This window comes from Gamsiella multidivaricata, assembly GCF_025024155.1.
Source record: "Gamsiella multidivaricata strain RSA 2152 chromosome Unknown BC939scaffold_89, whole genome shotgun sequence".
Lineage (NCBI taxonomy): Eukaryota > Fungi > Mortierellomycota > Mortierellomycetes > Mortierellales > Mortierellaceae > Gamsiella > Gamsiella multidivaricata.
Window position 1 is genome coordinate 35,276 of NW_026251797.1, and position 25,151 is coordinate 60,426.

A 25,151-nucleotide genomic window follows, 5' to 3' on the forward strand; every position below is an offset into this window, starting at 1 on the left:
CTGGCCACAGAGAGGTGTTTTTGGAAGCTGCACCATCCTTTCCTGGGATTGAATTTTATATTTCGGGAAACGCTCGTGGGCTGCTGGAACGGCGGTTGGACTGAGCTCGTCACGAGGAAGCCGCGTTTGGCTGCTTACAGTTTGACTAGACCCAAAACGGAATAAGATGCGTGAAATAGTAAATCCTTCTCCCCTAGTGTGAGCGTTAATGAGAGATTGACAATGGATGGGAGCCATAGTCATTTAATCATTCTTAGCCCCTCGTTTTCCTAAGCAAGCACGGCACCGCAACTGAATGACCCTTTTCTGTAACCAGAGCTCATAGCATAACGCCATCGCTCTGTTCAGCCTCGCGACTCGGTTGAAATTAATCGGTCTGTCGCTCCATGGACACGCCCAGTTCGATCGAATAGTCAAAAGAACAAGCAACCAAAAGGTCTTGCTTCATTTACCTCATTCTGGGTTTCTCAGCAAATCCCGGCGGGCCATCCTCAGCTTTCCCATCATTCAGCGATAGGCATAGCCCACCATAAAGCTCATTTTTTTTCGCGTGACAAACGATGATCCCTCGGATTCCGGGCTTTACCTTCCCGGTCTCCAACCTTTAATTCAAACTAAGTCATTGGGACTTATGTTGCATCGGTAAGAGGGTTCACAGTTTTTCTTTGTAACCCAGATAAGAGCATACTCGGAATCGGCTGAAAGACGCCTATTCGCTGCCGTGCCTTGTACACGCGAACTAATACCTGACATCCTGGGAACCTCGGAAAGGCGCTCTGCCGCCAACTACCCAATGGTATTTCATCTCCTTTAACCTTTCCCTATTTTTGACGATACGATCTGAAGTACTGAACCACCAAGGTTTGCTTCCAACTTCGGTCTACAGTTAGACTACAGACATCGTATGTACATTTGTGGTGGCCAGGCATCTCGATTCTCCGGGAAAAGAGTTGTTGGGTAGCCTGCCTTTCCCTCGGATTCCAACAAACAAGGGAGCTCAAAGGCGCGATTCGTTGAGGTCTTTGCAGTACAGTGTGTCGGGTATATCTCGGATCGACTTCCGGTAAACTATGTTCTGCTTGCTCATAACGAACTCTATCCATTCAAAGTTCGTGTCTGTGAAAATGAAAGGAGGAAGCCCAGCGCTAGGGTTTGATGGATTTTGCGGATCGTCTTCCGATAGCCCGCCGGCGATTTGGCGCTTGTTCTTTGGGTCTAGAGCATCACTCGGCTTTCACATCAAGAGCTGTTGAACACATGGGCATTCATGCATCCTGTCGCAGTAGGCTGGCTTCTTCTGCGCACTTTCCCAGCAGCTCACCTGCACTATTTTCATTTCATCGCTTCTATGGATTGACGATAGACTAGTCGACCAATATATGCATGTAGCTTTGACATTATAAGAATACAGTGCGTTTTTCTTCAGGTTTTTCGAGATCGACATGTCATGGGAATGCTCTCTTTTCTCGGAGGTCACTTCTATGGCCAAACCAGTTACCGAATCGATCACGGCGGTTGCACAATCCCACATTCGCCACGGCACAGTATTACCATCCTGCTCTGGAGATACATTCATTTCATACTAAATGTAATAGATGTCTATTGCGCATGAGAGCAGTCTGGCCACAGACTCAAAGGCATCGTGGGAAGATCATCCTGTCTGCTTGCAATCCAGTCTTGTGCGACAAAGAATAATTTATTTCAGATTGCATCCTATCAAATCTCAACCTGCAAGAGGCCCTCCTTGTTGGCAGGCAGCGCTCCCACAAGTTCTGGCCCAGACGCCGACAGTTTTAATACGCATGAGCTGCCTACAAAAAGATTGCCTAGAAGATCGCGATACAAAAATTGAAAAGAACAAGGGTTAGCAGACCGTAACGAAACAGGTTCGTGAGCATCCATGCAAGTGCAGGTATGCAATACAACGCAAAAGTTACCTGATTCTATCCCGATTCTGTTCGCAACAACGAGATACACTTCTTGCGAAGATCGCTGACCCATACCATAGTATGGATTCATTCTCACTGCCCAGTATCGGATCGTTTCGTGCTGCAGCTCCGATTGCTCTTCGTCCTCTTCGTCCTCTTCGTCCTCCCACTCCTCGTCATTATCATCGTCATCCTCGACCTGGTCTCCTTGTTCCTCCACGTCGCCGGCCTCCTTATAATCGCCACCTTCAGATGCCTTCGCTCTTGCTTTGGATGCGGCGGATTTGAGCTTTGGCTCAACCTTCTCCGCCTTGGGTGCCTCATCACCCTTGTTCCAGGCCATGGAGCACAACAGAAGGTTGGTGTTCTGCTTGAGATGAAAGTTGGAGAACTCGTAATCCAAAAAGGAGGCCTTAAATTGATAAGGGTTCACATCCATGCAGATGCCAAACCCCACCTAGACAACACGGTAACGACCAATACGCCAGGCTTAGAGTAATGATTTTATTTTTCGAGAGTGCGGATCAAATTTCCAGATCGGTGATGTTCACTTACTTGACCGAGTCCTGGCACCGGCATCGATCTGAACCCCGCCCCTTCCTCTGCCCAGTTTTCGTCCGTGTAATACAAAAAGTGTTTTGAATAGGTCGCAAGAAGGTTGCCCTCTGGAGATACGAAGCAGACAGAATTGTAAAATTCTTCGTGGAACTTGTCTTCCTCATTGATGATTCTCTTTTCTGGGTATCCAACCTGCACATGGGCACCCAAGCGTACAGCTAGTATGTAGTTTTGATGGAGTGTAAGTAGGTGGAACGTAATTTCTCTCCCGAATAATAATACGAATACTAATAGAAACTACCTTGAGTCTTGGCCCATTGTACACTTGGTCCAGTCTCGGCGTCTTCCAGGTATGGTCGGATGTGTTCCTTACTCGTAAAGACGTAGCCTGAAGTGAACATTGAGCCATTATATTCTGATCAGTAGCAGTTCCTGGTGCATAAGCACCATTGTAGAGCAACTAACCCGCCCATTCATCAAAAAATAATAAAATAAAATAAAAAAATGTCTTGACCGTAGCTTAAACGACAACCCCATACCTGTGAACGCCATTTCTGGAAGCACCAGCACATCCACATCCTCAGGCTTCAGACTAAAAACACGTAAAATGTGGGTGGTATTTTGTTAACATAGTATCGTTTCACGCTATATCTTTTGAAGGCCTTCTGGTAGCTTACTCTGCAATCATCTTGGTCGCATGGTCAATATTTCGCTGGACCTCGCCCAGGAAGGGCTCGAATTGCAAACAAACTAAGCGCGGTGGAAGGTCGAGGTAAGGTCAGACTGATCGCGGGGTTTAACGAAAGGTGAATAACCGTGTGTCCATTTACCAATCTTCATCTCTAATGTGTTGAATGAGATGTGTAATGGTGGGGGTCAAAACAAAGATAGTTCAGGCCAGGGTTGACGTTGGGCATAGTATTGTGCGCAGCTTTTCCTTCCCCCAATGTGCACTACCTTCGATTTGGATATCATATAGTGGCTTTTGACCTCCACCACGACCTTGAAGGGTCCGAGATCGCGGGGAAAACGTTCTCGGCATTCCTCACCAACATTCTTGTCAACCAAACCAGCACCATGTCAAGCCTTCCGCTCATGCGAAGACTCGCGCTGTCTCTCAAATCCATAGCTCCAGGAGGCGGACGTCGACTGGCGGGCAAGGATCTCGATGGAAACCTGTACTTTGAGAAACCAGATCCCAACGGTAATACAACCACGGAGGTCGAAATTGGAACTCGGCGCCTTTGCATCGCATACGATTTAATATACATCGACTTGATTGATCCTTCAGCTCGCATACTTCGTCTGGGACATGTTAGCGCATGGATCTAACCAATATACCGATGCCTTGCGCAACTGGATCATGGGGCATTAGGCGGACGATACCCTCGCAGGACTGTGGAACTTGCCGATCCAACGTTATCCGAGGCCAACTACGACGATGCCAATATTACAGGTATGCTTCAGGGAAATTTCCAATCGTCAAATTCTGTATTGCCATGATTTTGAGCCGTTCCACTAACTGAGATCTCATCCTCCTAAATATTCTAGTCCAGTGGCAATCATGGCTCAGGAACACGCGTAAAGACCCACCGACATTAGCCGAGATTCAAAGAGACGAGGCGCGGAAGCAATTGACGATCACTCGTGCCATGGCTCTGGATCAAGCATGGCAGGATAGGAAAGCAGAGCTGGCATTGGAGCAGGCGCAGGGCCGTCAGGCGATCTTGAGCATTGCCTCGAAACAGGCGGCTGGAACAGAAGCATCTACGTCTCCATCTACTTCCCCATCCACGCCGCCATCCACATCTTCATCTACGCCATTACCGCCAGTATCAGAGGACGAAGTTAAGAGTGCAGCTAGGAAGCAGATTGAGGAAAGAGAGGCCGCACGTAAAGGTAACAACGTGCATTGCCGGTCTTGTAGATCAATTGCTGCCTTTTATGCCTTTGGGCAAAGTTATTAACCGCGTTTTCTTTGTCTTTGTGTTGGTGTTGATTTCGCAATAACTAATAGCTGGTTTCAAGCCCCAAGTGCAGCAAGGAGACACATTCCAGCCTCAGGCCTGGTCGCCGACGGCTTCCCGTCGTCGCTAAACGACTTTTGGATTAGAAGTATAGGTCTACCTTTCGCGGCCCTGAAAATAAATAATTTGTGATCTTTGAGTTTCAGCAAAGTACCCTTTTTTTTTTCCGAACGCTGCTTTACTCGGTCAGATCTAGATCAGCATGAACTGTTGCAACAGCAGCAATGGCAGCAGCATTCTGCACCTCCTCGTGCGCAACATCAGTCAAAGCCGAGCATGGCCACATTCATCGAACACAGCTCCGTCCAACGTACGGATCTTGTTTAGCACACGACTGATCGACTGTCCTAAGCGGCACTATTCTTTGACACCTCGCCTTTTCTTGCAGCACACTACCGCGGATACCATCAATGGCACCACAGTGGGTACAGGCGCGAAGGTCCCACACGTTTCCAATTCTCTCAGGCCCTCATCCACTCGAACACCAGCATGGACTCGCGACGAGGACCAGGCCCTGTATAAATACGTCCAGCAGGGCAAATCCTGCCATGAGATCTTCTTAGCCTTCCCAGGGCGCACCCTGAACGCTATCAACATCCGCATGTCCCGCGTCCGAAACGCCAAATCGGTTTCAATGAATGAAGACGGTAGCGTGGTTTCGCTGACAAAGGCCCACCGGGAGAAGGATCTATCCGAAGGAAGGCAGCTAGTGATTATGAAGAAGATATGGAAGGAGCAAGGCGCGCAATCCAAGCTGGAAAAGTTGGAGAGGGAGGACGAGAAGGAGGCATTTGAGAAATACGAGCGCCGAAATACCTTATTTCAGTCGACGAGAAAGCTCAGGCGCTGGACTGAGGAGGAAAGCAAGCTTTTGATAAAGTTAGTGCACAAGTACAGGGAAGAACCTGGGATCTGGGGCTTGGTCGCAGGTGGTACGATCGAAGATGATGACGGGAATATGCAGACACTGGCTAGGATGGGGATGTCTTGTAAACGCCAATGGGTGTACTTGAATCGGCCAGAGCAGATCAAGACTGGCTATTGGTCGGCAGACGAGAAACAGAAACTAGTAGAGGCGATCCGCAAGCGAGTAGGAAATGGTTTTGAGATCACCATCGATGTCCTTCGAACCCCAGGGACGACCACAGCAGCAAAGGCGAACAAGGCCAAGCGAGAGCAGGACAAAAGCACAGCGACAACAGCATCAACGGCGAATTCGACTACGGCGATAGGAGCGGACGCCTTAGAGCGGGGTAAACAGAAACTGCTGAAAATGGGTGGACCAGAGCTCTCGTCATTGAACTGGCTCGACATTGCGGCGGAGGTGGGCACTCGGGATGGACTGCAGTGCCGGAATCATTTCTATGCCAACATGCATAATGGTCGACGCGGACATTGGACTGAGGAGGAGCGGAGGTTGTTCAAGGAGGCTTACAAGAAGTACGGGAACCAGTGGAGGGCCATTGCGACCCATGTGGGCACGCGCTCATCCGCCCAGGCAAAGTACGCTTACCAGACTATCATGGGGAAGGAATAAAAGAGACCCCTTTAGCTCTGTCAAGTAACATAGATCAGGGTGAATGCAGTAATTAGTGCCCTTGGCCGCACTTCCCTTTAACGTTCCCTGCAGAGCGAACGAGGGGGTCCTGCATACGATGATAACCATGGGTGAATTGAATTATACGGTAGACTATAGAAAATAGACGGTGGGGCAATACATAGAAAGAAAGGAGGACCATTCATTACCCCGCACTTGCAAGTGTTGACCACGGAGACGAGGACGCAGCAGCGCGTCCAATCCATTACAAATGAACGCGGGCAACTTGTGCTTCCGATCGATCTGCATCAGCTATTTGTTTATTAGCAACAATTGAACAGCAATTGCCATATCAACGGGCCACACATCCCCTTCACCCTCTCGTAATAAATGAACATGACCTAATGCTGCAGGAACCTATGGACGTGATGAAACACATTGGATGGTCGAGTAGGCTGTTAGGCGCGCGGAGTGCTCTTTCAGTCCAGACGGCGCGCGTCCCCAGTCTTCAGTCTTCTGGCCCCTCCTCCGCAATTGTGCAAGCTGCAAGGTGTTACACCAAAATGCCAGACTTGGTGCTGTTTCTGCTGTTGTGGGAGGTGTAGATCTATAAACACACAATTACTTTGACAACATGCACGGAATGTGTGGCCCAACAATACAACGAAAGCCGTGTCGTATGCTGCCTAGATGCTTCCTCCATCTTCCACCCCGGACTTCCGAGGCTTTTGACACTTTTGCTCACATCTTCTTTTCCGCTTATATCTCCTCCTTCCCTCCCATTTCCTCGTTTGCCTTTTCTTCCATTCAAAACGCCGTCTCCTTTTCAGAGCATCCATTTCTTTCCCCGCACAATACCGTTTCCTTGAACGTGCTCAGTCCTTTGACGTCCAACGGAACAGAGCACATCCCTCTAACACACTCTGGCCTGCAAAAAAAAAAAAAAAAAAATGACCTTCTTCCTACCCGCCTGGAGCGACAAGCGCAAACGGAGCGCAAAGTCCAAGAGGAGTCCCTCGCCAACCCGGCTCCCCTCACGATCCACCTCTTCGAATCATGACTCGGGCTACGGCAGCTCCACCATTTCCTCGTGTGCCACAACAACCTGGAGAACCTCGGTCATAGCTCATTGGGGACGCAATACCTCCAACAGCGATCTTGCACAGACACAGCGGTCCTCACGTTGCCTCAATGAACCTAATCGTCAACCTTGCTGCTCGGCTCCATCCAAGCTCTCCCGACACCCCGCCTGCAGCGCTCACTCAGACTTTCGGGGCCATCCTTCTTCTTTGAGCTCCATAATGTCCTCTCCTCAGACGACGGCGAGCCCTGGCGCTCCTTCGGGTTCTTCATCGAACCGGTTCAAGGCAGTCATGTCGCGGTTACTATCCCGGAAAAAGGACCATCACTACCACCAGCACCAGCATCATCCTCATCCTCACTATCTTCATCTAAACCTTTATGGCCTGCACTCGGGGCAGCATCGGGAAGAGAGTGTCATGGCCGAATCCTCTGCAGGATCTCTTTTTGCGGAAGAAAAACAGAGCCAAAAGCAGAAGCGGCGGTCCCGACGGTTCAACAGCGCGTTGTTTCAGCGTCGTCGTCCTCGTTCCCATGTAGTCGTAACTGCAGCTGCAGCTGCAGCTTCATTTGAAACTGTAACTGCTGCACCTGCAGCCGCAAATGCACCTATTTTGGTCCATCCGTACGACGTTGCTGCTCCGGCGTGTTATCCAGGTACTGGACCTGTGGCGATTGCAACGAAGCAACAGCAGTTGTTGGGCCTACAGAAGGCCTCGAAACGACCATGTTCGGCCTCGACAAAACCATCAATCCAGGGGAATACGACCACAACAGTTACTATGCCAGGAACGGTGCCAGCGGCTACGATGTTGAGATCTAGAGGTAGCCGGCATTTGATACCGCACCATCATACCTGCCGCCAACACGACCTGACCGGAGGAGGCGCAATTCAAGTACCGCAAGACAATCAAGCATGTGGCACCTGCCCTTCTTCTCCTCCCTCTTTGGGATTCCGCCATTCTTCAATCGATTCCCTATCTCTCACCTCTGGATCTGCAACAGCTGCTTGTCTTCCCTCTCCTACGTTGTCTTCGAGCGTGTATAGCCACCCTCATCCGCAATATCAGCATCAATGGACGGCCTCGAGCTGGATCTCGGCCTCAAAAGACGATCGGTCGTTCATCTCGAGGCGATCGATGGACGAAATGGAGGTGGTTCCAGCCGTAACATTATCGACAGCGAAAGCGGGAGCTGGTGATCGTCGGGGGTCAAGCCAATCGGCCCTGTCCTCGACGTCTGTCGCCAGCATGCTCTCCCCCTCGTCATCGCCTTATTCGCTCGCCCCGGAGCGTAAGAAACCTGGCACAAGAGCATTTGGACAAGGATACGATATCTCGACCATGTTCAAAATAGGCCCTTTACCTTCTGGTACTCATACCATCATTCCATCCGAGGTGGTATCCTGAGCAAATCAGAGGTTCTTTTTCCTTGTGTTCGATTTTTACTTTTATTAGTTTCTGCAGTTAGTAAAGTAAATAATAGTATTACACTTGCATCCTTTAACCTCGATGAATCCACTTGATGACCAAGTGCGCGAACCAAGTCCCTTCTAACACGACCCAGCGCACCATAGCCTCGATAACGATACAGTCCACCACGCCAGAATAAAGACCCAGAATCCCATCTCTGCGAATCGATCGTATCCAGCAATCCCAGAACCCGGAATAGGGCGTCGGTAAGACTCCGATCCCTGGGAACGTTCCGCCCTGGGCAGAGACGCGACACGCCACAGTATCGAGCGGATACAGCAGCACGCGTGTGATCATGCTACTGGTCATCGCACAGACCATCTCTGGATAAAACTCTTGCAGCAGGGTAGGGTTCCGAGGCGTAACCGTCGATAGGTACCGGAGTCCTCTTCTCGCCCGATTGACGGCCACGGTGTTCGTGGAGCTCGGAGCATTGGATGAGGTGTAGGTCGGCATTGCGGCCATGATCGTGGCCGAGATCTCGGTCGCGGTCACGGCTGTCATCGTTCCATTCTCGGAAGGCGATGGTGGTTGCTGTTGCTGGCCGCCCCGATGCGCTGCTGCCGTCGATGCGGGTCGTCGGCTGGGCGACGCTGATGATGAAGACGACCCAAAAGCATCTGTGATATTCCTAGAATCAGGCCCGCTGGTTGTGCTTAGAGGCATGGCTGACAGCAACGGTGGAGGCGATGGTGGTGACACGCCCGATTTGGATGATTTCTTCCTTGTAAAAAAGCTGGCGGGGACCAATTTGGGGTAGATCCATCGGAAGATCCAGGTCTGGATGATTTCAAAGAGCAAGTTCAAGATATACGATGGGAGTACCGTGGAGTAGAGCGGCAGAATGCTTGGAGACCGGCCTCGGCTGTAAAAGAGGCCGATAAGGTCATGGACATAGTCGATCGCAAAGGTCTTGAGGAGGTAAAAGTAAGACGAGTTGGCGGGCCAAGGTCCAGTGCGAGAGTCCATTCTGAGGAGCAAGGAGTTCCGGAGGAGCGGATAGAGGGGTATATAAAGAAGGAACTCGACTCTATGGTTTCATTTCCGTAGCATAAAAAGCGGCGGAAGATATCAGTAAGAGAGCACGAGCTGTAGGAGGAGACGTATGTGTGATGAAAGAACAAAGGGCTTCGCGGGGTCATACATCCGCGTTGAGAGATAGATCATGGCCTTGGGGAGGACTTTGCGTGATCGCTGTCGAAGTCGTCCAATGATGCTGTTGAGAAAGGCCTCGTAAAAGATGGTGCAAGTGTGGCAGATCATGCTGCACGGCATCCCGTACCAGATCCCCAGGACTCCTTGTGATCGATATACTTGTCGAAGATATTGAAAAGAGGATCGGGGCGATGTCTCTGGGAAGAGCTTTGGAAACACCTATTCAGCATGGACACAAGAAGAAATTGGCGTCAATTTTATGTGCCTGTGTTGAATATCAAACTTCGACGTCCAGATTTTGGGGCGTGTAAGGGAACGTTCTAAATGCTCGTGAAGTACCTGGTGCCTGTCGCGGATCCCAAAGAATGGATAGCATCCAATGTTATTGAGGGTCAACGAGGTAACGACGAGGATGAAGCCGCTCTTGTTCTCGGCTGTCTCGTCGCGGATGCTGGGTGCGGGCAGATAAACGGTCGTCCCGAGGATGTCGCGCTCTGCCTCAGTCACGTCCCGCTGTCTGGCAAGTATCTTGGCAATGTTGACCTCATTGTCATCGTGATCCTCGCCGTGGTTCTGGTCGTGGTCGTTGCTGGTGATATGACTCTCATCCTGGGTCTCCGGTAAGGGGTTGTGTGTACCAAAGGCCAGGGTCCAGATTGCGCTCAGCACCATGGGTGATTTACCGTAGTCGTCTTTGCACTAGTCTGCTAAAAGTATTACTGTTTGCCTGTTGTCGTTATTGTCATGTCCTGCCTTTCATCGAGTTGTAAGCGAGGTGCCATCACCTCGAGAAGGGCTCCATACTCGCCCATTCTCCTGGCCAGGGGCGAGGGACCCATTTTCAAAGCCACGCTAGCAGACTCGCTTCCAAAATCCACGCATGGTCTCCTGCAAACGTTCCGCCGTGTCATCATCAGGAAACAGATCAGTTTTTCTAACATCCACATCAACCTCAGGAAGAGCGGAGCATAATACATAATACAGACAGGAGCAGGAGCCTCTACTTTCACCAATTACACAAAGAAGCAAGGAAGCACATTAGCACACATCTTTAATACCATGGCGGACAGTGGGGATACTGCCGCGAAACCAACACCAGCATCAGCACCCAGCTCGCCAAAGCTGTATTACATCAAAGAAGCGCGAGGTACCGCAAGTGAAATCTCATCAGCACCATCGACTGTTCAAAATGGTCGTTTGCAAACTGCCATTCTGATCCGACTGTCTTGTCTTCTGGAATAGCCAAGTCGGTACCACAGCAATTTACCGGAAGTCATGATCTTATGACCACCTTCAACCTCCTACCGCTCTACAACCAATATGTCAAGCAGAAGACAAAGAATAACGAGGACCTACCACCAATAGAGCCGACCTATTTTCCGTTCATCAGCGACCTACCAGGTACAGATATAGAACGTCGCCGGGAATGACCTTGCTAGCTTTCAAGTATCGAACAGGATGCAACGACATATGATACTCAATTGACCAATTGCTCTCTATCCTCATATGGACCTTTAATATGTCTCTGGTCTGACCTGCAGGAAAGAATGCAATAAGACCAGGAAACTATATTCGAGCCTTATTGGAGGCGCCAGAAAAGAGTTACGGTCCCATTCACCCATTTGCGTCGTCGACAATCCGAGACGGTTTCACTCTTCGTCCAGGGCCTGTACCAGGGGTAAATGTCTTTTGCAGATTTTTTTTTTTTTTGTTACATCCATGAACCCTGTGAGGAAAAGTGCTGGGTTGTTAACGATGTATGCGCTCCGGCGTTTCTTATATTTTCAGTTTGACAGCTCAGTCCTTGGTACGGATGAAGATGGCGCCTACAAGCAAATAGTCAAGGATCTACCAGTAGCAGGAGATTCTCTTAAGGCCATCAACAACACAGTGACAGGACTGGGTGTGGCAGGATACGCGGATCTGAATTCTGTGCCGCTAAGTGGTTCTCCTGCACCATCATCCCATAGCCAGCAGCATCACCAGGGGAGCCACAGCCACAGCCATAATCATGGCGACAGAGGCGAGCGTGGAGATGGCGACGGCAGTCGAGAACATAGACACAAGAAGAAGGTAAGCAATTGTGCATAGAATGCACGTTCTTTTAACAAAAGTTCTTTTTAAAGAATCCATAAGAGCTAACAAGATCCGTTTTCTCTATACAGAAAAAGAAGAGAAAGCACGAACACGATCATGAGCACACTCATCATGAAGGCGAAGGCGACACTGAACACCGCAAGAAGAAGAAAAGGAAAAAGGTACTGTAGTTTGTTCTTTTCTTATTGTGGAGCAATCGATGACTGGATATGGATTTACTAACCTAGCATCAATGTACGTTTGTCCCTTTCCCATTATGCTACTATTAGGAACGGGAGGAACATGGAGAGTACGGCGAGCATGGTGAACATATTGACATTGTTTAGCATATGTGTTTTCTAGACCTCCCCCTGAATAAAGCAGCGGGCAAATAAAGAAAAACATATAAAAACCAACACCTGAACTTTGGGGGGTGGGGAACGAGCCTTTCCGTTGTTTCGCATTCATTCACCAATCCCCTGTTCAACTTCATTTCCCATGATGACCGCCTATGAAGGACCTCGCAAGCTGACCCTCGGCGAAAACCCTGTCATCATCAAATGTAACCCATTTGGTCATTCCCCTTCGGTGCTCATGTCATACAGCCTCAAATACGTGAACTAACCGAACAACGTCCTTTGTCTTTGTCTCTGTCTTCGTTTGTATAGTCAAGTGTGCAGGAACCAACCTTCGCGTGTCGATTGCTCAAGTACCAACCTTCAATGAACTCTGCTTCATGGTCCAGCGGCTCTTTCGTTCCGCACTCTCCTCAAACCTGGACAACCTAATCCTGCGATATGAGGATGAAGGTAAGGGTTCCAATCCATTATGTTGGAGCCCTTTTTTTTTTTGTGTCTCTGCTGTGCTCTCGTTTTCAATGTCTGATTCGCTTACATGTTCAAATCCAAACGCGCGTTGTACGCCGTTGTTAGACGGCGACCTGGTTACCATCCAAGACGATGCAGATATCACGCATGCAGTTTTGCTTTCACCACTCCTGAAGCTAACAGTGAATGGTAAGCCGACACAGATACCCCCGTTTTTTTTTTCTTTTTTTCATGCATCGACCACAATGCAACGACGACCTCCTTGGAAGAGTCGACCGTGTGACTGAGCTAACCCCTTACTGCGCCATTTTTTTTTTTTTCGGTGTTTCATGCGTAACAATAGACAAAGTGACCCATCCAGTCGTGTTGCCTATAGAGCATCTCCCCAAGACCCTCGGGGGCATGGACGAGAAGCAGACCATTGCAGCGGTTACTGCGGCTCTAATCGATCTCCAGGAACGAATTGGCCGCGCTGTACTGGTGATCCAGTCTCAGCATCCTGCTGCTGCTGCTGCCGCTCTTTTCAACGGCAATGGCGGCGATACAGCCTCGACGACAAACTCGAGAGCTGGAGGAAGACAGCAGGAGAGTGCGAATACCGGCCATAAGGCAGCACAAGACCGCGGGTTTACGGCGCTGGATTCGACCCCGCTCGTTCTTTCGGTAGAGTCCCTAGGTAAGCTATAACATTTCCATGAAGACCAAATGTTTTTACTGACTGGTTCTTGTCGGTGCCGTATCCTTGTGAATCAGCTTCTTACTGCTTCTTCAATGGCTGCACTATAGACCAGCTGCTCGCACCACGGAAGAGTCTTGTCCAGCAGACGAGCGTATCCAGCCAAGCATCGCATCAAAATGCGCTGTCGCCATCTACGGTTAACCAAGCGGCAACACAGCCGACGACCTTGACGAATATAGGTTCTCAGTTGCAGCAACAGCCACAGCAGCAGCAACAGCCGCAACCACAGCCGCAACCACAACCACAGCAGCAATATCAGCAGCAACAACAGAATATGGCATCCATGTCCTCCCAGCCTTGGACTCCTCAACCAAACCAGGAATCCAGCACTATGCAACAACAACAGCCTTCACCTGCTCCTACAGGTGTACCAGGCTCGTCCTTCCCACAGCAATGTAATCAACAATACCCTCCTCAGCAACAGCAGCAGCAGCATCAACAGGCAATGCCATTTGGACAATATACCGCAAGCAATGTGCCCCAGCAACAACAACAGCAAGCGCAAGCACAATTCCAAGCAGGCCAAGTCCAGACTCAAGGACAGCGGCAAGCCCTTCCTCAAGAACAGCAACAGCAACAGCAGTACATGACTCAGAACCAGGGCTACCAACAAGCCCAACAGCCGTTACCTGGACATGCCGTGCAAGTCCCCCCACAGCAGCAACAACTGACGCAGTCGCAACAGGCGCCATACATGCAGATCGCGTACTCGCCAAGTCTATCTGTGCAACAGCCACGGTTTTCGAACCATGGAGCGTATAGTCCAGCCGCGACTGTAGCTACATCGGGCGGAAGCACGCCATTTGTGCGAAACAGTAGTTTATATATGTCGCAACAGCAACAACAATAACAGAATTGAGGAGTGGAATAGAGGGATAGCAGCGATGGCTATCCAAGGGGAGACGGGAAAGTTGTTGTCGTTGGTGTTTTTTTTTTTTTTGTGTTATTGTATTTAAGTCTGCACATGGCGCCAAAGGGAAATTGTTGCAATAAAGATATTCAGATATTCAGAATCCTTCATACAGTCAGAATGTATTCGTTGTCTTCCGGTATGCTGTTCTTTGAATATCGGTACTGAAAAGACCCCTTTGGATTTATACCATCGATAAGACTTTGTCTGTCCCAACATGCGTGTATTATTCAAACATCATACAAGTCAGTCAGGGCTTGCATGATATCTACGCGTCGAGAAGCAAAAAAAAAAAAGTTCGCGCGACGCGTATGAATCTGACCCAAAAAGGAAGGAGCCTACTCTAACAATCTATGGGTCACGGGAAAGGGGGAAGTCAAGTAAGCAGCGACCAGCTGAGAAGGAGCACCACAAAAAAAAAGGGGAGGGAGGTGGGGAGTGAGTTGAGCATCGCATTAAACTCACGCTACGCCAGTTACCCTTCAACCACGACCGCATCAAGCATCAACCCAACCCAAGACCAATCCGACATCTTTACAGGAAACCGAAATCGTACACCATCATGAAGCCCATGTTCTCGGCCGGCCACGCAACGTGCTGCACCATCCTATCTGTCTTTGGAGTGATCTTCCTGGGGACCATGTCCTTTCTCTTCTCCTTACCAGCCGAGTCCTTGACCCATACCGTCAACGACCCCGATAATCCTGCCGAGGTCGCCAAGGCCTGCTTGACCGCCACGGCCTTCTATGGATTCATGATCCTCTTCTGTGGTTGCCAGGTAACAGACCAGTGTCCAAAGACAAAAAAGAAAAAAAAGGATTGCCTACGAGTGTGACGTCGAGCAGTTTGGATAGGAATGCTGGAGAGGTCGACTTTCTTACAGTTTGAACGAAAGGAAGCAATGGATGACAGGACTACGAACAGACAGGAGTACCAAAATGGCATGAAAGCGGCCTAGAAGGAGAAAAAAAAAAGGATGAGGCAGTAAAAGTGTACTGGATGGACAAAGCAAACGGGAGCCGGCAGTCGAAACGGCATTCAAGGATCCTCTTTCAATCCTTTTTTCTGCCCGCTAACACCAAGACTCGTTTTCTTATTTCCTAATATCCTAATAGAGCTGGTTGAACAAGCGGGAAGAGCGTGCACAAATTCAGTTGCAATAAAAAGTCGTCTTTTTATTCAAGGAATCTACATTGGTATAATCGCTTTGCTGAGATAGCAGTGATGCCTTGCTATTAATATTTTTTGTCCGCACACTGATCCCAGTTGCCTTCAGACCTGTGCATCGATGCACCCGCTAAGAATGTTTATTTTCGACATGTCTGCAAATGTGTTCATAAAGTCTTTGAACAAATCCTCGATGCGCCAATAAGCAAGAAAACGACATCATAAGCACTATGTGTATTAAACAAAGGCGATGGGAAGAAGAAAAAAAAAAAGAAAAGAAAAGAAAAGAAAAAAGAAAAAAGAAAAAAAGAAAAAGTGGAGTAAATGTACACGGAGGGAAGAAATGCAGGTGTAATAGAGGGGACTTTTACTAAAGCAAAAGGAAAAGGATCGAGGAGAAATTGTACAGTTTCGGAAATAGAATAGCGAGAGATAGCAAAATGAAGACAGTAAAAGAAAAGGCTAGGTAAATTGAAGAAAATAGAAAATAGAAAATAGAAAAGAGATCAAAGAAGCAACTGCTTCTTTACGCATGTGGAATTTGACACGCTGGATTGATCAGCGTGAGTCCTTCCATGTCGGTGGGCATGCAGCTCGACATCAACGCCCCCAGGATCTATCACAGCATTCACAAAGGACCCAAACAAGGATATCGTAAGCAAATAAGAAATGACCCCACAAAGCAAATAACCATTAAACACAGCACATCATCGCTGGCTTTGCTCACCTTGAGACTGACGGGCTTAGTCATATACCCATCCACTCCACACTCAAACGCCAATCGCTTATCCTCGTCCCCTGCCAACCCAGTCAGCGCAAAGATGATCGTCGGGTGATAGCCTCTCCCCTGCTCCATGTTTGCGTCGACTTCATCCGCGCACGACTCAGTCTCTAGCGGGTGCGACAGCTCAAACTGCTTCGTCATCGACCGCTCAAACTCCCGGATCCGCTTCGTCGCTATATTACCGTCCATCACCGGCATCTGCAAATCCATCAATACAAAGTCAAACCCGGCCCTACCCTCCCGTCGCCACACCTCTTCCTGGAACCGCTCCACCCCTACCTTGCCGTTCTCGGCCTCAACTACACTGATCCCGCGCTTCTTTAGGAACGTTCGCAGAATCATCCGGTTCGTGATATTGTCCTCCACAATCAGCACTCGAGGCCATGGCTTCCTAGGCGTCTCACCGCTGCTCTTGATATCTTTGGCAGGATGACCTGTAGTCGTCCCAGTAGTACCAGCAGCCAGTGCAGACTTGTTTCTCTGCAGCTTCTTTTGCGCTTGGTAGTCCTTCATCGATCGCTGTAATCTATGTTTGGGCGCGCTCTCCTCAATATTGTATTTGGACCCCTCCATGCTTACAGTGCCATTCGACACGGATCCTTGAGCAGGCGGTGTTGTAGATTGTACGTTCATGGTCCCCAGTCGGTCCTCAGAGTTAGTGGTGCTGTTCCTTGGGCGCGACTCTTGATCCGGGGTCTTTACCGAACTGGGTCTCGACTTCTGGGTTCGAGGAGGAAGGACAAGTCCACCTGGAGAATGCGGAGGGAGTACAGCCATCGTTCGCCGCTCGTTTCCATCCGCCTGGGCTATGGTAGGTAATGCGAGCGATTTTTCGATAGCTGTGCTCGCAGAGAACAGGCGGCTGTCATGATGAATGCCTAGGGTCGTCCTAGCGATTTGGGGTATGGTCGCTGATCGAGTCAACGGTATTGGATGAAGGCTCATCGATGCCACATCTGACGAAGAATGTGGCAACTCTTGAGACGAGGACTGCTGGCTAAGGTTCGAGAAGGCAGGCGTGAAGCATTCGCGAAGGCACTGTATCAACTTGACGGGTCCGATTGGTTTGGTCATGATCACGATGCCGGCCGGGCGTTCAGAATCAATCTGCTTCTCCAGATACGCGTCCACTAACTTTTGAATAACCTTTGTGTTCGGTGGCGATGTAAGTACCAAAAGTGGCATTGGGGTCTTGGGGGTCTCGATTTCACCCTCCTTGATCGTTTGATAATATTCAGTCCAGAACGACAAGTAGGTCCTAAGTCGCGTAACGTCGTCGTTAATAATCAAGAGACCGCAACGAGACTGGTCGTAGAGATCTCTGAGCATGTCCTCGCCAGTGATGTCCTGCTCATCGCCTCTCTCAACATTCATATTGAGTTGCTGACCCATCATCCGCTCCCCCATAACCTTGAAGAGTCGATCAGAACTAACGGAGTGCTCTCCAGCATAGAACCTACAGGACGCTCCATGCCAAGGGCCAATGATATCCCTCAACGACTTGGTCTGGTGGGGCGCAGGAGTGGCCCAGACCAGCACTCTCACTACGCACCCCTTGCCCTCGCCTTCACTCCAGACTTCCATCCAGCCTCCTAGTTTCTCGACAACTCCCTTGACAAGAGCCATGCCCAGCCCGGTTCCAACCTGAAGTGGATCCTCTTGTGAGAATGGCTTGAAGAGGTGAGACTGCACAAACTCTGCAGAGATTCCCTTCCCTGTATCGCGCACAGTGAACACAATGGGACGAGCCTCTGGATGTGGAGGTTTCATTGGGACAGGACTGTCTGTTAAGGCAACGGCCGAGATCTCTACAAACCCGGCTGTTGTGAACTTGATCGCATTCTCCACGAGCTGGCAGTGGGCGCACAATAAAAGAATAAAAAAATAAAAAAAAATGAGAAAGGGAAGATCAATGTGTCATTATACCGGTTCATACAAGCAAGCACAGCGGCCAAGTAGATAGATATTTCACTGACCTGGGTCAGAATTCTGGTTATCGATTTAACATCCATGGAGAAATTCCAGTATGTACCCTGACCAGGATCTCTTTCCGGCTCATCCATGGCCACCATTAGCTCGAGAATCGTCTTACAAGGGGAGCGGATCCTTCGCGCCGTAAATGAGCTGCCCAGGGACTCTGTCGATGAGGTGTATGCGATGCCTTGTAGTGGGTGATTAAGTGATGTCGCGACATTGGTAGCCGACCCTGCTGTCGAGTTGGATGTGGAAGAGGACAGCGAAGACAGCGAAGGCTTCGACCAGGACGGAACCACCATGACATTCTTGTCTGTACAGAGCTTCGCCATCGAATCTGCGACTTTCTGACATAAATCACGGATATCTACGGTTTCCAAAATAGTTTCTCTCATATCGGGAGAAAGTATCGAAGTGCTATCGCGGCGGGTATCTCGAGCTTCCATGTTGTTATCAGGGTCCAGTTTCGCCAGGTCAATGATGTTGCTTATTGTGTCGATCAGATTCTTTCCGGAAGCCTCTGCGGACGAAACCATGGCCATCTGCAAGTCGCTCAATGGTTCTTCTGGATTGGCATAAAGTAGTTCCAGAACGCCGAGAATAATGTGAAGAGGCGTTCGAAGCTCGTGTGAGATGCTAAACAAAGTGGAAATTCATGCCAATGCTCGTCAGTATATGCAATCGAGATATTGCTCATAGCATACGGGGGATTGATGATTCAACGAATATGTGGACAATCCACGAATGTAACATTCTTACCTCTTGATGAAGATGCCCTTGGCCTTGTCGGCTGCCTCGACTCGTCGCTTCATGACCTCGGTAACCAGACAAGACCCAAAGTTCTTGAGATAGATTCTCTCATGGAATGAAAATTGCTTGGTGCGTGATGCGGAAAGAATGACAAAGTACGCCCAAGGCTCCTCCATCGACATGTTGTGAGTTGTCGAAGGGCCCAAGATCGGCACAACCACGGCTGACTGGTACGGTGTAGCTGCCCCTGACGCAAGTGCCGGCAGCGTTCCCTGGAAGGTATGACATAAATTCTTCCGTCGGGTAGGGTCCTTGAACGTCGAATGGTTCGCGAACGAACCGAACCTATCGTTCTCGATCGCGTCTTGATCATGCGAATACGTATAGAGGTCTCCTTGTCCTGGAACGCGTGGCGGCTCTGGTATTTCCTCTCGCACATATCCGAGCATCTCCTTGATGACAGGCAAGTCTCTTCTCCAGATGGGCTCAATTGCATTCAACAGGGCGTCACCGAGGCGATGGGGCCTACAGCCTACATCCGTACACACCCATGCCGACTCCTGTCTCTTGGCATACTGGTTCTCCTCATCAAAAACCGGTCTTGCAAATGCCCTATCCTTGCGGGATGAAGCAACGCATGTCAGCGATGTGTTGGCCTGTTCGGTCTCGACATGGGCTCCTTTCACGACGCCGACGAGATTCTTGCGACGTCCTGCAGCGTCCAAATAGTTCCAGACCACTGAAGATCCCGAGGGTGGAATGATACACTCGCTGGAGGAGGCCTGTACAAGATAGACGGCGTCCACATTCAGTGTAGCCTGGATCAGCATGCATGCGGAGGGGAACGCTTTGTCCTGCAGAGAGTTCCCGGTTGTATCTGCCGGTGTCGCTGATGCGGTTGAGGATGCAGATGAAGCCCCATCCTTGGAAGCGGACGCAAATGTACTGGAAAGGAAGGTGGGAGATCCTGAAGGGGTAGGGAATGCTGGCTCTGCTGGCGGAGACATTAATGCCGGCTCATCCTGCATACCCAGGCCCGCTGCTGATGACCCCAAGATCCCGGACGAAGAAGTAGAAAGATCTGATGGCGTTAGGAGAGCTTGTGGTACGGGGCGGAAGGCGAGTGGTTGCCCCTGTCGGTAATCCTGTGAGGCGACCTCCCTATTGATTGGCGGATCTTTTCCCATGTCTAAACATCCTCGAACCCAGCGTGTCACGTCTCGCATCATACGGTTCCTGATACAAAGCTGGACTTGATCGTTCCACAGCTCCATCTCGCGCATGACAACCGCAGCAAAGTCGACCAGTAGCTCTTTTTCTCTGTTCGAGAACGTTGCCCGCGGCTCAAAGTCGATAAGACAGAGTGCTCCGACGTTAAGCCCATCTGAAGTCGTTAGTGGAGCACCGGCATAAAACCGAACTGATGGCTCCAAGACGACAGCAGGCAAGGCTCTGAACCGCCAATCCGCTTTGGTATCGAGAATGACTAAGGGATCATTAGAAGGGCGCAAGATGGTGTGTCCGCAGAATGAATGCTGTCTAGGGACCTCTGGAAATGTAGTCACGTGCTGGGCTTTGACTGATACACAGCGATGGTCCACCAAGGTGATGACGCATCCTGTGGCATTCATAACGGCTGCCACCAACTGCGTGATGCGCTCAAAGTTGGGATCGGCTCCCGTCTGCAAGATCTGAAAGCTGTGTAGTGCTCGTAGGCGCTGCTCCTCGGTTGGTGGTAATGGAGGCGCCAAGAACGGCAGATATTCATATGGAGGACCAACATATGGTGGCGAGGGTAGAAGTGATGTTTCTAACTTTGGCCTTGGGATAGGATAGTCCGCAGGAAATTGCCCTCGTCGGTAATGGTAAAGAAAGTCGTCCCATGATTCGCAGTCCTTGTCCAGCGAAGTACGACATATCAATTCAAAGCGGTTGATGTTATCGGCCGAGGGCTGAGGCGACATCCCACCGTGCGAAACTGGTGTTGAACAGGTGGAGTTAGATGTCATAGTCGGAGAAAATTGTCCTGGAGAGTGTGATGAACGACTGAAGCTTCGAACAGTTTGTGCGAGTCGTTCAGCAAGTGCCGAGGCAGAAAGTTTTGAAGAAGTGCTGATCCCTGGCTCGGATATCCGGCGGGTCCTTGATTCGTTGACTTTGAGCTGATCCACGCTGGTCTCGACGCCGGCCTTGTTGTTCCGTGAAAAGGTCTTTCCCGAAATCGAGGTCGGGGCCAGTCCTAGGCTCGATTCTCCAACGGCTGAATCGGCGACTCCTTGCTCTGCTCTTGGTAGTCGAAGACTTGTTCCCTCGGATTTGCGTCTCTGCACGGACTTGTGCTGCATTGTCGAAGACCTAAACACGACAGGAAATTACGTCGAGAAGAGACGCTCCATCGCCGATTAGATATCAAAATACAAACACAGAAATGGAGGCGCAGGGGTGCACAGCGTCCGCTCAATCAACATAACAGAACGTTAAATGAAAGGAAGATTGGAAGTGCCGTTTTTTTTATCAAGGCAATGTTCACACAAGGAAACAAAATACGACTGCATCCATCCTGCGCTTCGGTCATATAACGTCTGCACATACACATATAATGCAAAAAAAAAAAAAAAAAAAAAAAAGGCTGACACCAGTGGTGTCTGCCGATGCGCAGGAAGAACAGAAATGCGGCAATTTGGGATAATCATTCTCAGTAAGAATAGGTGACAGAAAGATGGCAATGCTGGTCATGACATTGTAATGTATTGTCCATGGGGTCCAGGTCGTTGTTCGCCCAAAGGAATAGACAACTCCACTGTCCATGATTGGTGCATTCGTCATGATTTCTGGGCTCATTTTTGAACCATGCACAGACGCAGCCCACCATTTTGCAAACAAACAAAGGGCGACATAAAATATATGCATCTGGCATAGATTGGACCAACCAAGCAAACCAACACCCCGATTGTCAACATGTTTGCTCTTTTAAATCGCTGTCTCCTGATTCCGGGAGAGGCGGTTACCTCCAACTCAAATGTCAATCAGTGCGCAACCATATACACAAATAGGAAGGAACCGGTTTTTAAAGAGAAAAAAGAGAAGAGTATAAAGCATCCCTCTCCCAGAAAGATAGTAATGGATAATGGCATCTAAAAAAAAAGAAAAAGAAAAGGGTGCTTGGTTGCTGAGGGTATTTGCTGTGTATGCTTTTTTTTTTGGTGGCAAATGGAAACTGAATACAGCCAACTTTGTTTGGATACAGTTGGGTTGTGGGGGTCTGCGCTTTCCTTTTTCATTTATGTCCCTGTGCTTTTGTTGTACAAAGAAAGTAAAGTAAAAAGCACAAGAGAAGATGTTTGCGCGGAAGAAGAGAAAGAGGCGGGGAAAAGTGCGAGAGGGACAACGGATACCGTACCCAGTTAGGGGTGAGTTAGGATGTCGAAAGAGACTATGGGACCAAGGGTTTTGATGAAAAGACAAAACGGAGGGGAGATGGTGGTGGAGGACAAGGAGGAGGAGGAGCGGAACGAAATGGATGCGATGGATGAATGGGAGTATGGATGCGATGGTATTCGTTCGTCCTTCTCTTCCTCTTCTTTCCTTGGCAGCAAATTCATTCAGCACTAATGAAACTAAGAGATGCGACCGGCCTAATCAGACGCCTGCACGACCGCACCGTACCTCCCTTCCTTTTCGTGATGACATCAAAGCTTCTGGATCGAGGACCACCCGTCCAGATACCCAAAACAGGAGAAAAGAGATAAAGACAGGGAGGAAAGGGAATAAACAGAAAATAAAAAGCACGTACTTCATAAACGATACTCATAACGACGACGACCAACGGTAATAAAATAAACTCACACAGATACGGATAGTATATAAAGGAAAGAAAGTAACTACGCTCGGACAAAAGATCATCTTCGTTCAAAAGAGTCTCAACCACCTTACCTCGAGGATATCGACGATGAGGATTGTGAACATCTCTCCAATCCAGGACTCTTGCGACCACTACTCCCGAACCCTGGCATCCAATTGAACTTTAGACCCTTGGACCACCGGTGTTCCTTGAGCGACTCCGTGATAGAACTCCTGGGCTGCTGTTGACTCGATGACGGCTTGGATGACGAGGATGCGCTTGTCTGGGCCATATACGGAGGGGGTACAGACGGTGTCGAGTGCGACCGTTGTTGGCCATCACCATTTGGCTGCCGATCCTGCTGAACTGGATGAACTCTGGGGCGGGTTAAAGCCTGTAAGGTCTGTTCCTGAGATGTGTCCGGTGGACCTATTGTTGTTGCAGATTCAGCTATTGATGCCATGAAAGAGGGGTGGTGATGGTGGTCCTTGATGGTGCCGACTGATGATGATGATGTTGATGAATCCGAGTCGAATGAGAAGGCTTCTCTGAGTGCAGGTATAGGAGAGGTAATCGACCGTAGGAAACGTGGTCGACGATGGAAGGGACCCTGTTGTCTCTGATGTGGAGCGTCCTGGCTCGAGGGATCTGGCGGCGACCCATCTGAAGGGTGTGAGGTGGATGGTATGGCTACCATGTACGATGATAAAACGCAAAATGCGAGAGGGAGGGCGGAAGAGGCTGGTGCAGTGCAACGATACTCCTTATTGAAATGAGTGTTTGTTGCTTCGGTTTTTGCTTTTTCTTTTTCTCTGGGGGAGGGGGTGAAAAGAGGGTTTGTGCCACTGCCGCTCTTCCACTGCTGCAAATCCAGTCAATTCTTTACTTTGCTTTGCTCTTTCTCTCTCTCTCTTCCTTCTGGGTCGATGATGCTAGCGTTGTTTACGCCGTTGAATGGTTGGTTGGTTGTTAGCGGGGCTATGCGTTGGGTTTGCTTTTGCAGCCGGATGTGAGGGGTGGGTGTGATGGAGAGCGATCAGCGGAATGGTGGAAGGTGTTGCAAATATGAATATGAATATGGATATGTAAATGAATACGACAATGTTAATTGATAATTGATGATACGGTGTGAGTCTGTGAGGACACACACGCCACTACAGTTGCTGCAGTTGGTCAGTGGGTAGGCACAGGCAGGCGAGGGGGAGGAGGAGAGAGAGAGGGTGGGCGCGAGTGGCGAAGAGGGTCAAGGGTATATGTGAATGCGTATGCGTGTATGCGTGTATGTGGGTGTGATTACGGGTGGTCGAGGACGGAGGAGGGGAGAGGGTGATGATGGGGATGGCGAATGGGAAAGAGGGAAAGAAGGAGGATGGGACTCTAATCGCGTTGTTGCTTGTGTTGTATTTTAAAGTAAGACAGCTGAAAAGAGAGTTAGTTGCACGAACAAACTCTTTTTTTTGGGTGTCTTCAACAAAAAAAGAAATATGCTAGTCTATGGAGCATTGAGGAATGCCGGTGGTGACGCCTCTGTCCACGGAGGGGACCCGTTCAAAAATCCCCTGATATCCATTCGTTCATTCATATATAGAACAAAAGAACAAAAGAGCAAATTATCAGCGGTCAATGGTCAAATGGACACAAAAGGTAGATTTGGGGATAGACTGAAGGAAGAACCCCCAACACGAAGAAGAATAAAGACGAAACACGAGGGGAGACAAGAGGGAGGAAGAGGGTTGAAGAAAACCGTTGGATGTTGAGTCGGAGAAAACCTCGAGCTGAGTATCCGTTAACATTTTAGGGACGCGTTCCTTCAGAGGATCATCATCAGAGACGAACAAGATTTTGTGGCAGATGGCTGCCGAATAAGACTCACAGTACTTGGCGCGTCCCTACGCGCGTGCAAGGCCTGCAAGGTACTGCGGCTACAAACACGGCGACCTGGGAAAAAAAGAAAAAAAACCCCCCATCCCCATGCATAGCCTACCGCAACGGGCAAAAGGGGGATCTGCACCAATCACACCAATCACAGTACCCCCAGATCCTCGCTATATTATTATTTACCGTCAAGGACCACTCTTCTTTTCAATTCACAAACAGAACCCATTGGCTATCAACACATCCGCTTGTAGAGAGTACATAGACCCAATATCTAGTATCGGAAAAAGACGAATGAGCAATTCACCTTTCCATAGCGCGTGTTATGTGTGTTGTTTGTCCATTGATGATCCCACCCTCGCCCCGCCTCCCCTCGCTCTCGTATTCTTGGGCAAAGAGAGTTTATTATGCTCTGCGGATATAACAAATATATATATAATATATATAATAT

General features: G+C 49.4%; 10 protein-coding genes across 10 annotated transcripts; 6 read left to right on the forward strand and 4 right to left on the reverse strand.

Annotated features, from left to right (window-relative positions):
- Nucleotides 1–1,597: 1,597 nt before the first annotated feature.
- Nucleotides 1,598–3,413, reverse strand: BC939DRAFT_465327 (carbon-nitrogen hydrolase). Its single transcript, XM_051557490.1, has 7 exons — nucleotides 3,317–3,413; nucleotides 3,164–3,236; nucleotides 3,026–3,078; nucleotides 2,788–2,874; nucleotides 2,484–2,704; nucleotides 1,938–2,385; nucleotides 1,598–1,826 (listed from the first exon to the last, which is right to left on the reverse strand). The coding sequence occupies exons 1-7, from the start codon at nucleotides 3,324–3,326 to the stop codon at nucleotides 1,717–1,719; spliced, it is 1,002 nt and encodes a 333-aa protein (XP_051407682.1). The 5' UTR covers nucleotides 3,327–3,413; the 3' UTR covers nucleotides 1,598–1,716.
- BC939DRAFT_465330 (uncharacterized protein) lies at nucleotides 3,414–4,646 on the forward strand. Its single transcript, XM_051557491.1, has 4 exons — nucleotides 3,414–3,690; nucleotides 3,862–3,942; nucleotides 4,038–4,385; nucleotides 4,504–4,646. The coding sequence occupies exons 1-4, from the start codon at nucleotides 3,564–3,566 to the stop codon at nucleotides 4,581–4,583; spliced, it is 636 nt and encodes a 211-aa protein (XP_051407683.1). The 5' UTR covers nucleotides 3,414–3,563; the 3' UTR covers nucleotides 4,584–4,646.
- A 468-nt stretch (nucleotides 4,647–5,114) lies between these two features.
- Nucleotides 5,115–6,050, forward strand: BC939DRAFT_481011 (uncharacterized protein; the record flags this gene model as incomplete). Its single annotated transcript, XM_051558990.1, has 1 exon — nucleotides 5,115–6,050. The coding sequence occupies one exon, from the start codon at nucleotides 5,115–5,117 to the stop codon at nucleotides 6,048–6,050; it is 936 nt and encodes a 311-aa protein (XP_051407684.1).
- Nucleotides 6,051–6,827: 777 nt separating this feature from the next.
- On the forward strand, nucleotides 6,828–8,585 carry BC939DRAFT_318943 (uncharacterized protein). The gene has a single exon (XM_051551509.1). It carries the CDS (start codon nucleotides 7,001–7,003, stop codon nucleotides 8,537–8,539), a length of 1,539 nt encoding a protein of 512 aa, XP_051407685.1. The 5' UTR covers nucleotides 6,828–7,000; the 3' UTR covers nucleotides 8,540–8,585.
- A 47-nt stretch (nucleotides 8,586–8,632) lies between these two features.
- BC939DRAFT_507233 (mitochondrial carrier domain-containing protein) lies at nucleotides 8,633–10,429 on the reverse strand (the record flags this gene model as incomplete). Its single annotated transcript, XM_051560865.1, has 3 exons — nucleotides 8,633–9,632; nucleotides 9,747–9,976; nucleotides 10,097–10,429. The coding sequence occupies 3 exons, from the start codon at nucleotides 10,427–10,429 to the stop codon at nucleotides 8,633–8,635; spliced, it is 1,563 nt and encodes a 520-aa protein (XP_051407686.1).
- Nucleotides 10,430–10,623: 194 nt separating this feature from the next.
- On the forward strand, nucleotides 10,624–12,235 carry BC939DRAFT_318959 (uncharacterized protein). Its single transcript, XM_051551510.1, has 6 exons — nucleotides 10,624–10,904; nucleotides 11,000–11,158; nucleotides 11,299–11,435; nucleotides 11,546–11,830; nucleotides 11,923–12,015; nucleotides 12,124–12,235. The coding sequence occupies exons 1-6, from the start codon at nucleotides 10,817–10,819 to the stop codon at nucleotides 12,178–12,180; spliced, it is 819 nt and encodes a 272-aa protein (XP_051407687.1). The 5' UTR covers nucleotides 10,624–10,816; the 3' UTR covers nucleotides 12,181–12,235.
- Nucleotides 12,179–14,415, forward strand: BC939DRAFT_318974 (uncharacterized protein). Its single transcript, XM_051551511.1, has 4 exons — nucleotides 12,179–12,395; nucleotides 12,502–12,849; nucleotides 13,004–13,336; nucleotides 13,447–14,415. Exons 1-4 carry the CDS (start codon nucleotides 12,332–12,334, stop codon nucleotides 14,247–14,249), a joined length of 1,548 nt encoding a protein of 515 aa, XP_051407688.1. The 5' UTR covers nucleotides 12,179–12,331; the 3' UTR covers nucleotides 14,250–14,415.
- Nucleotides 14,416–14,758: 343 nt separating this feature from the next.
- Nucleotides 14,759–15,791, forward strand: BC939DRAFT_465341 (uncharacterized protein). Its single transcript, XM_051557492.1, has 2 exons — nucleotides 14,759–15,087; nucleotides 15,425–15,791. Exons 1-2 carry the CDS (start codon nucleotides 14,872–14,874, stop codon nucleotides 15,470–15,472), a joined length of 264 nt encoding a protein of 87 aa, XP_051407689.1. The 5' UTR covers nucleotides 14,759–14,871; the 3' UTR covers nucleotides 15,473–15,791.
- On the reverse strand, nucleotides 15,574–21,460 carry BC939DRAFT_319071 (uncharacterized protein). The gene is made up of 4 exons (XM_051551512.1): nucleotides 18,994–21,460; nucleotides 18,237–18,870; nucleotides 16,204–18,111; nucleotides 15,574–16,092 (listed from the first exon to the last, which is right to left on the reverse strand). Exons 1-4 carry the CDS (start codon nucleotides 21,327–21,329, stop codon nucleotides 16,003–16,005), a joined length of 4,968 nt encoding a protein of 1,655 aa, XP_051407690.1. The 5' UTR covers nucleotides 21,330–21,460; the 3' UTR covers nucleotides 15,574–16,002.
- A 1,018-nt stretch (nucleotides 21,461–22,478) lies between these two features.
- Nucleotides 22,479–23,915, reverse strand: BC939DRAFT_319085 (uncharacterized protein). The gene is made up of 2 exons (XM_051551513.1): nucleotides 22,918–23,915; nucleotides 22,479–22,601 (listed from the first exon to the last, which is right to left on the reverse strand). The coding sequence occupies exons 1-2, from the start codon at nucleotides 23,520–23,522 to the stop codon at nucleotides 22,583–22,585; spliced, it is 624 nt and encodes a 207-aa protein (XP_051407691.1). The 5' UTR covers nucleotides 23,523–23,915; the 3' UTR covers nucleotides 22,479–22,582.
- Between the last annotated feature and the right edge of the window lie 1,236 nt (nucleotides 23,916–25,151).

Bases quoted from the DNA above. Each gene is read 5' to 3' on its own strand.
- BC939DRAFT_465327 (XM_051557490.1), bottom strand. The intron at 3,079-3,163 runs GTAAGCTACCAG...ACGTGTTTTTAG, and splicing joins GCGACCAAGATGATTGCAGA to TCTGAAGCCTGAGGATGTGG. The intron at 2,705-2,787 runs GTAGTTTCTATT...ACTACATACTAG, and splicing joins ACAATGGGCCAAGACTCAAG to CTGTACGCTTGGGTGCCCAT.
- BC939DRAFT_465330 (XM_051557491.1), top strand. From the start codon at position 3,564: ATGTCAAGCCTTCCGCTCATGCGAAGACTCGCGCTGTCTCTCAAATCC. The intron at 3,691-3,861 runs GTAATACAACCA...ATGGGGCATTAG, and splicing joins TGAGAAACCAGATCCCAACG to GCGGACGATACCCTCGCAGG. The intron at 4,386-4,503 runs GTAACAACGTGC...AATAACTAATAG, and splicing joins AAGAGAGGCCGCACGTAAAG to CTGGTTTCAAGCCCCAAGTG.
- BC939DRAFT_318943 (XM_051551509.1), top strand. From the start codon at position 7,001: ATGACCTTCTTCCTACCCGCCTGGAGCGACAAGCGCAAACGGAGCGCA.
- BC939DRAFT_318959 (XM_051551510.1), top strand. From the start codon at position 10,817: ATGGCGGACAGTGGGGATACTGCCGCGAAACCAACACCAGCATCAGCA. The intron at 11,159-11,298 runs GTACAGATATAG...TCTGACCTGCAG, and splicing joins GTTCATCAGCGACCTACCAG to GAAAGAATGCAATAAGACCA. The intron at 12,016-12,123 runs GTACTGTAGTTT...TGCTACTATTAG, and splicing joins AGAAGAAGAAAAGGAAAAAG to GAACGGGAGGAACATGGAGA.
- BC939DRAFT_318974 (XM_051551511.1), top strand. From the start codon at position 12,332: ATGATGACCGCCTATGAAGGACCTCGCAAGCTGACCCTCGGCGAAAAC. The intron at 12,396-12,501 runs GTAACCCATTTG...TCGTTTGTATAG, and splicing joins AAACCCTGTCATCATCAAAT to TCAAGTGTGCAGGAACCAAC. The intron at 12,850-13,003 runs GTAAGCCGACAC...GCGTAACAATAG, and splicing joins CCTGAAGCTAACAGTGAATG to ACAAAGTGACCCATCCAGTC.
- BC939DRAFT_465341 (XM_051557492.1), top strand. From the start codon at position 14,872: ATGAAGCCCATGTTCTCGGCCGGCCACGCAACGTGCTGCACCATCCTA. The intron at 15,088-15,424 runs GTAACAGACCAG...ATATCCTAATAG, and splicing joins TCCTCTTCTGTGGTTGCCAG to AGCTGGTTGAACAAGCGGGA.
- BC939DRAFT_319071 (XM_051551512.1), bottom strand. From the start codon at position 21,329: ATGCAGCACAAGTCCGTGCAGAGACGCAAATCCGAGGGAACAAGTCTT. The intron at 18,112-18,236 runs GTCAGTGAAATA...GCCCACTGCCAG, and splicing joins TAACCAGAATTCTGACCCAG to CTCGTGGAGAATGCGATCAA. The intron at 16,093-16,203 runs GTGAGCAAAGCC...ATGCTGTGATAG, and splicing joins CTAAGCCCGTCAGTCTCAAG to ATCCTGGGGGCGTTGATGTC.
- BC939DRAFT_319085 (XM_051551513.1), bottom strand. From the start codon at position 23,522: ATGGTAGCCATACCATCCACCTCACACCCTTCAGATGGGTCGCCGCCA.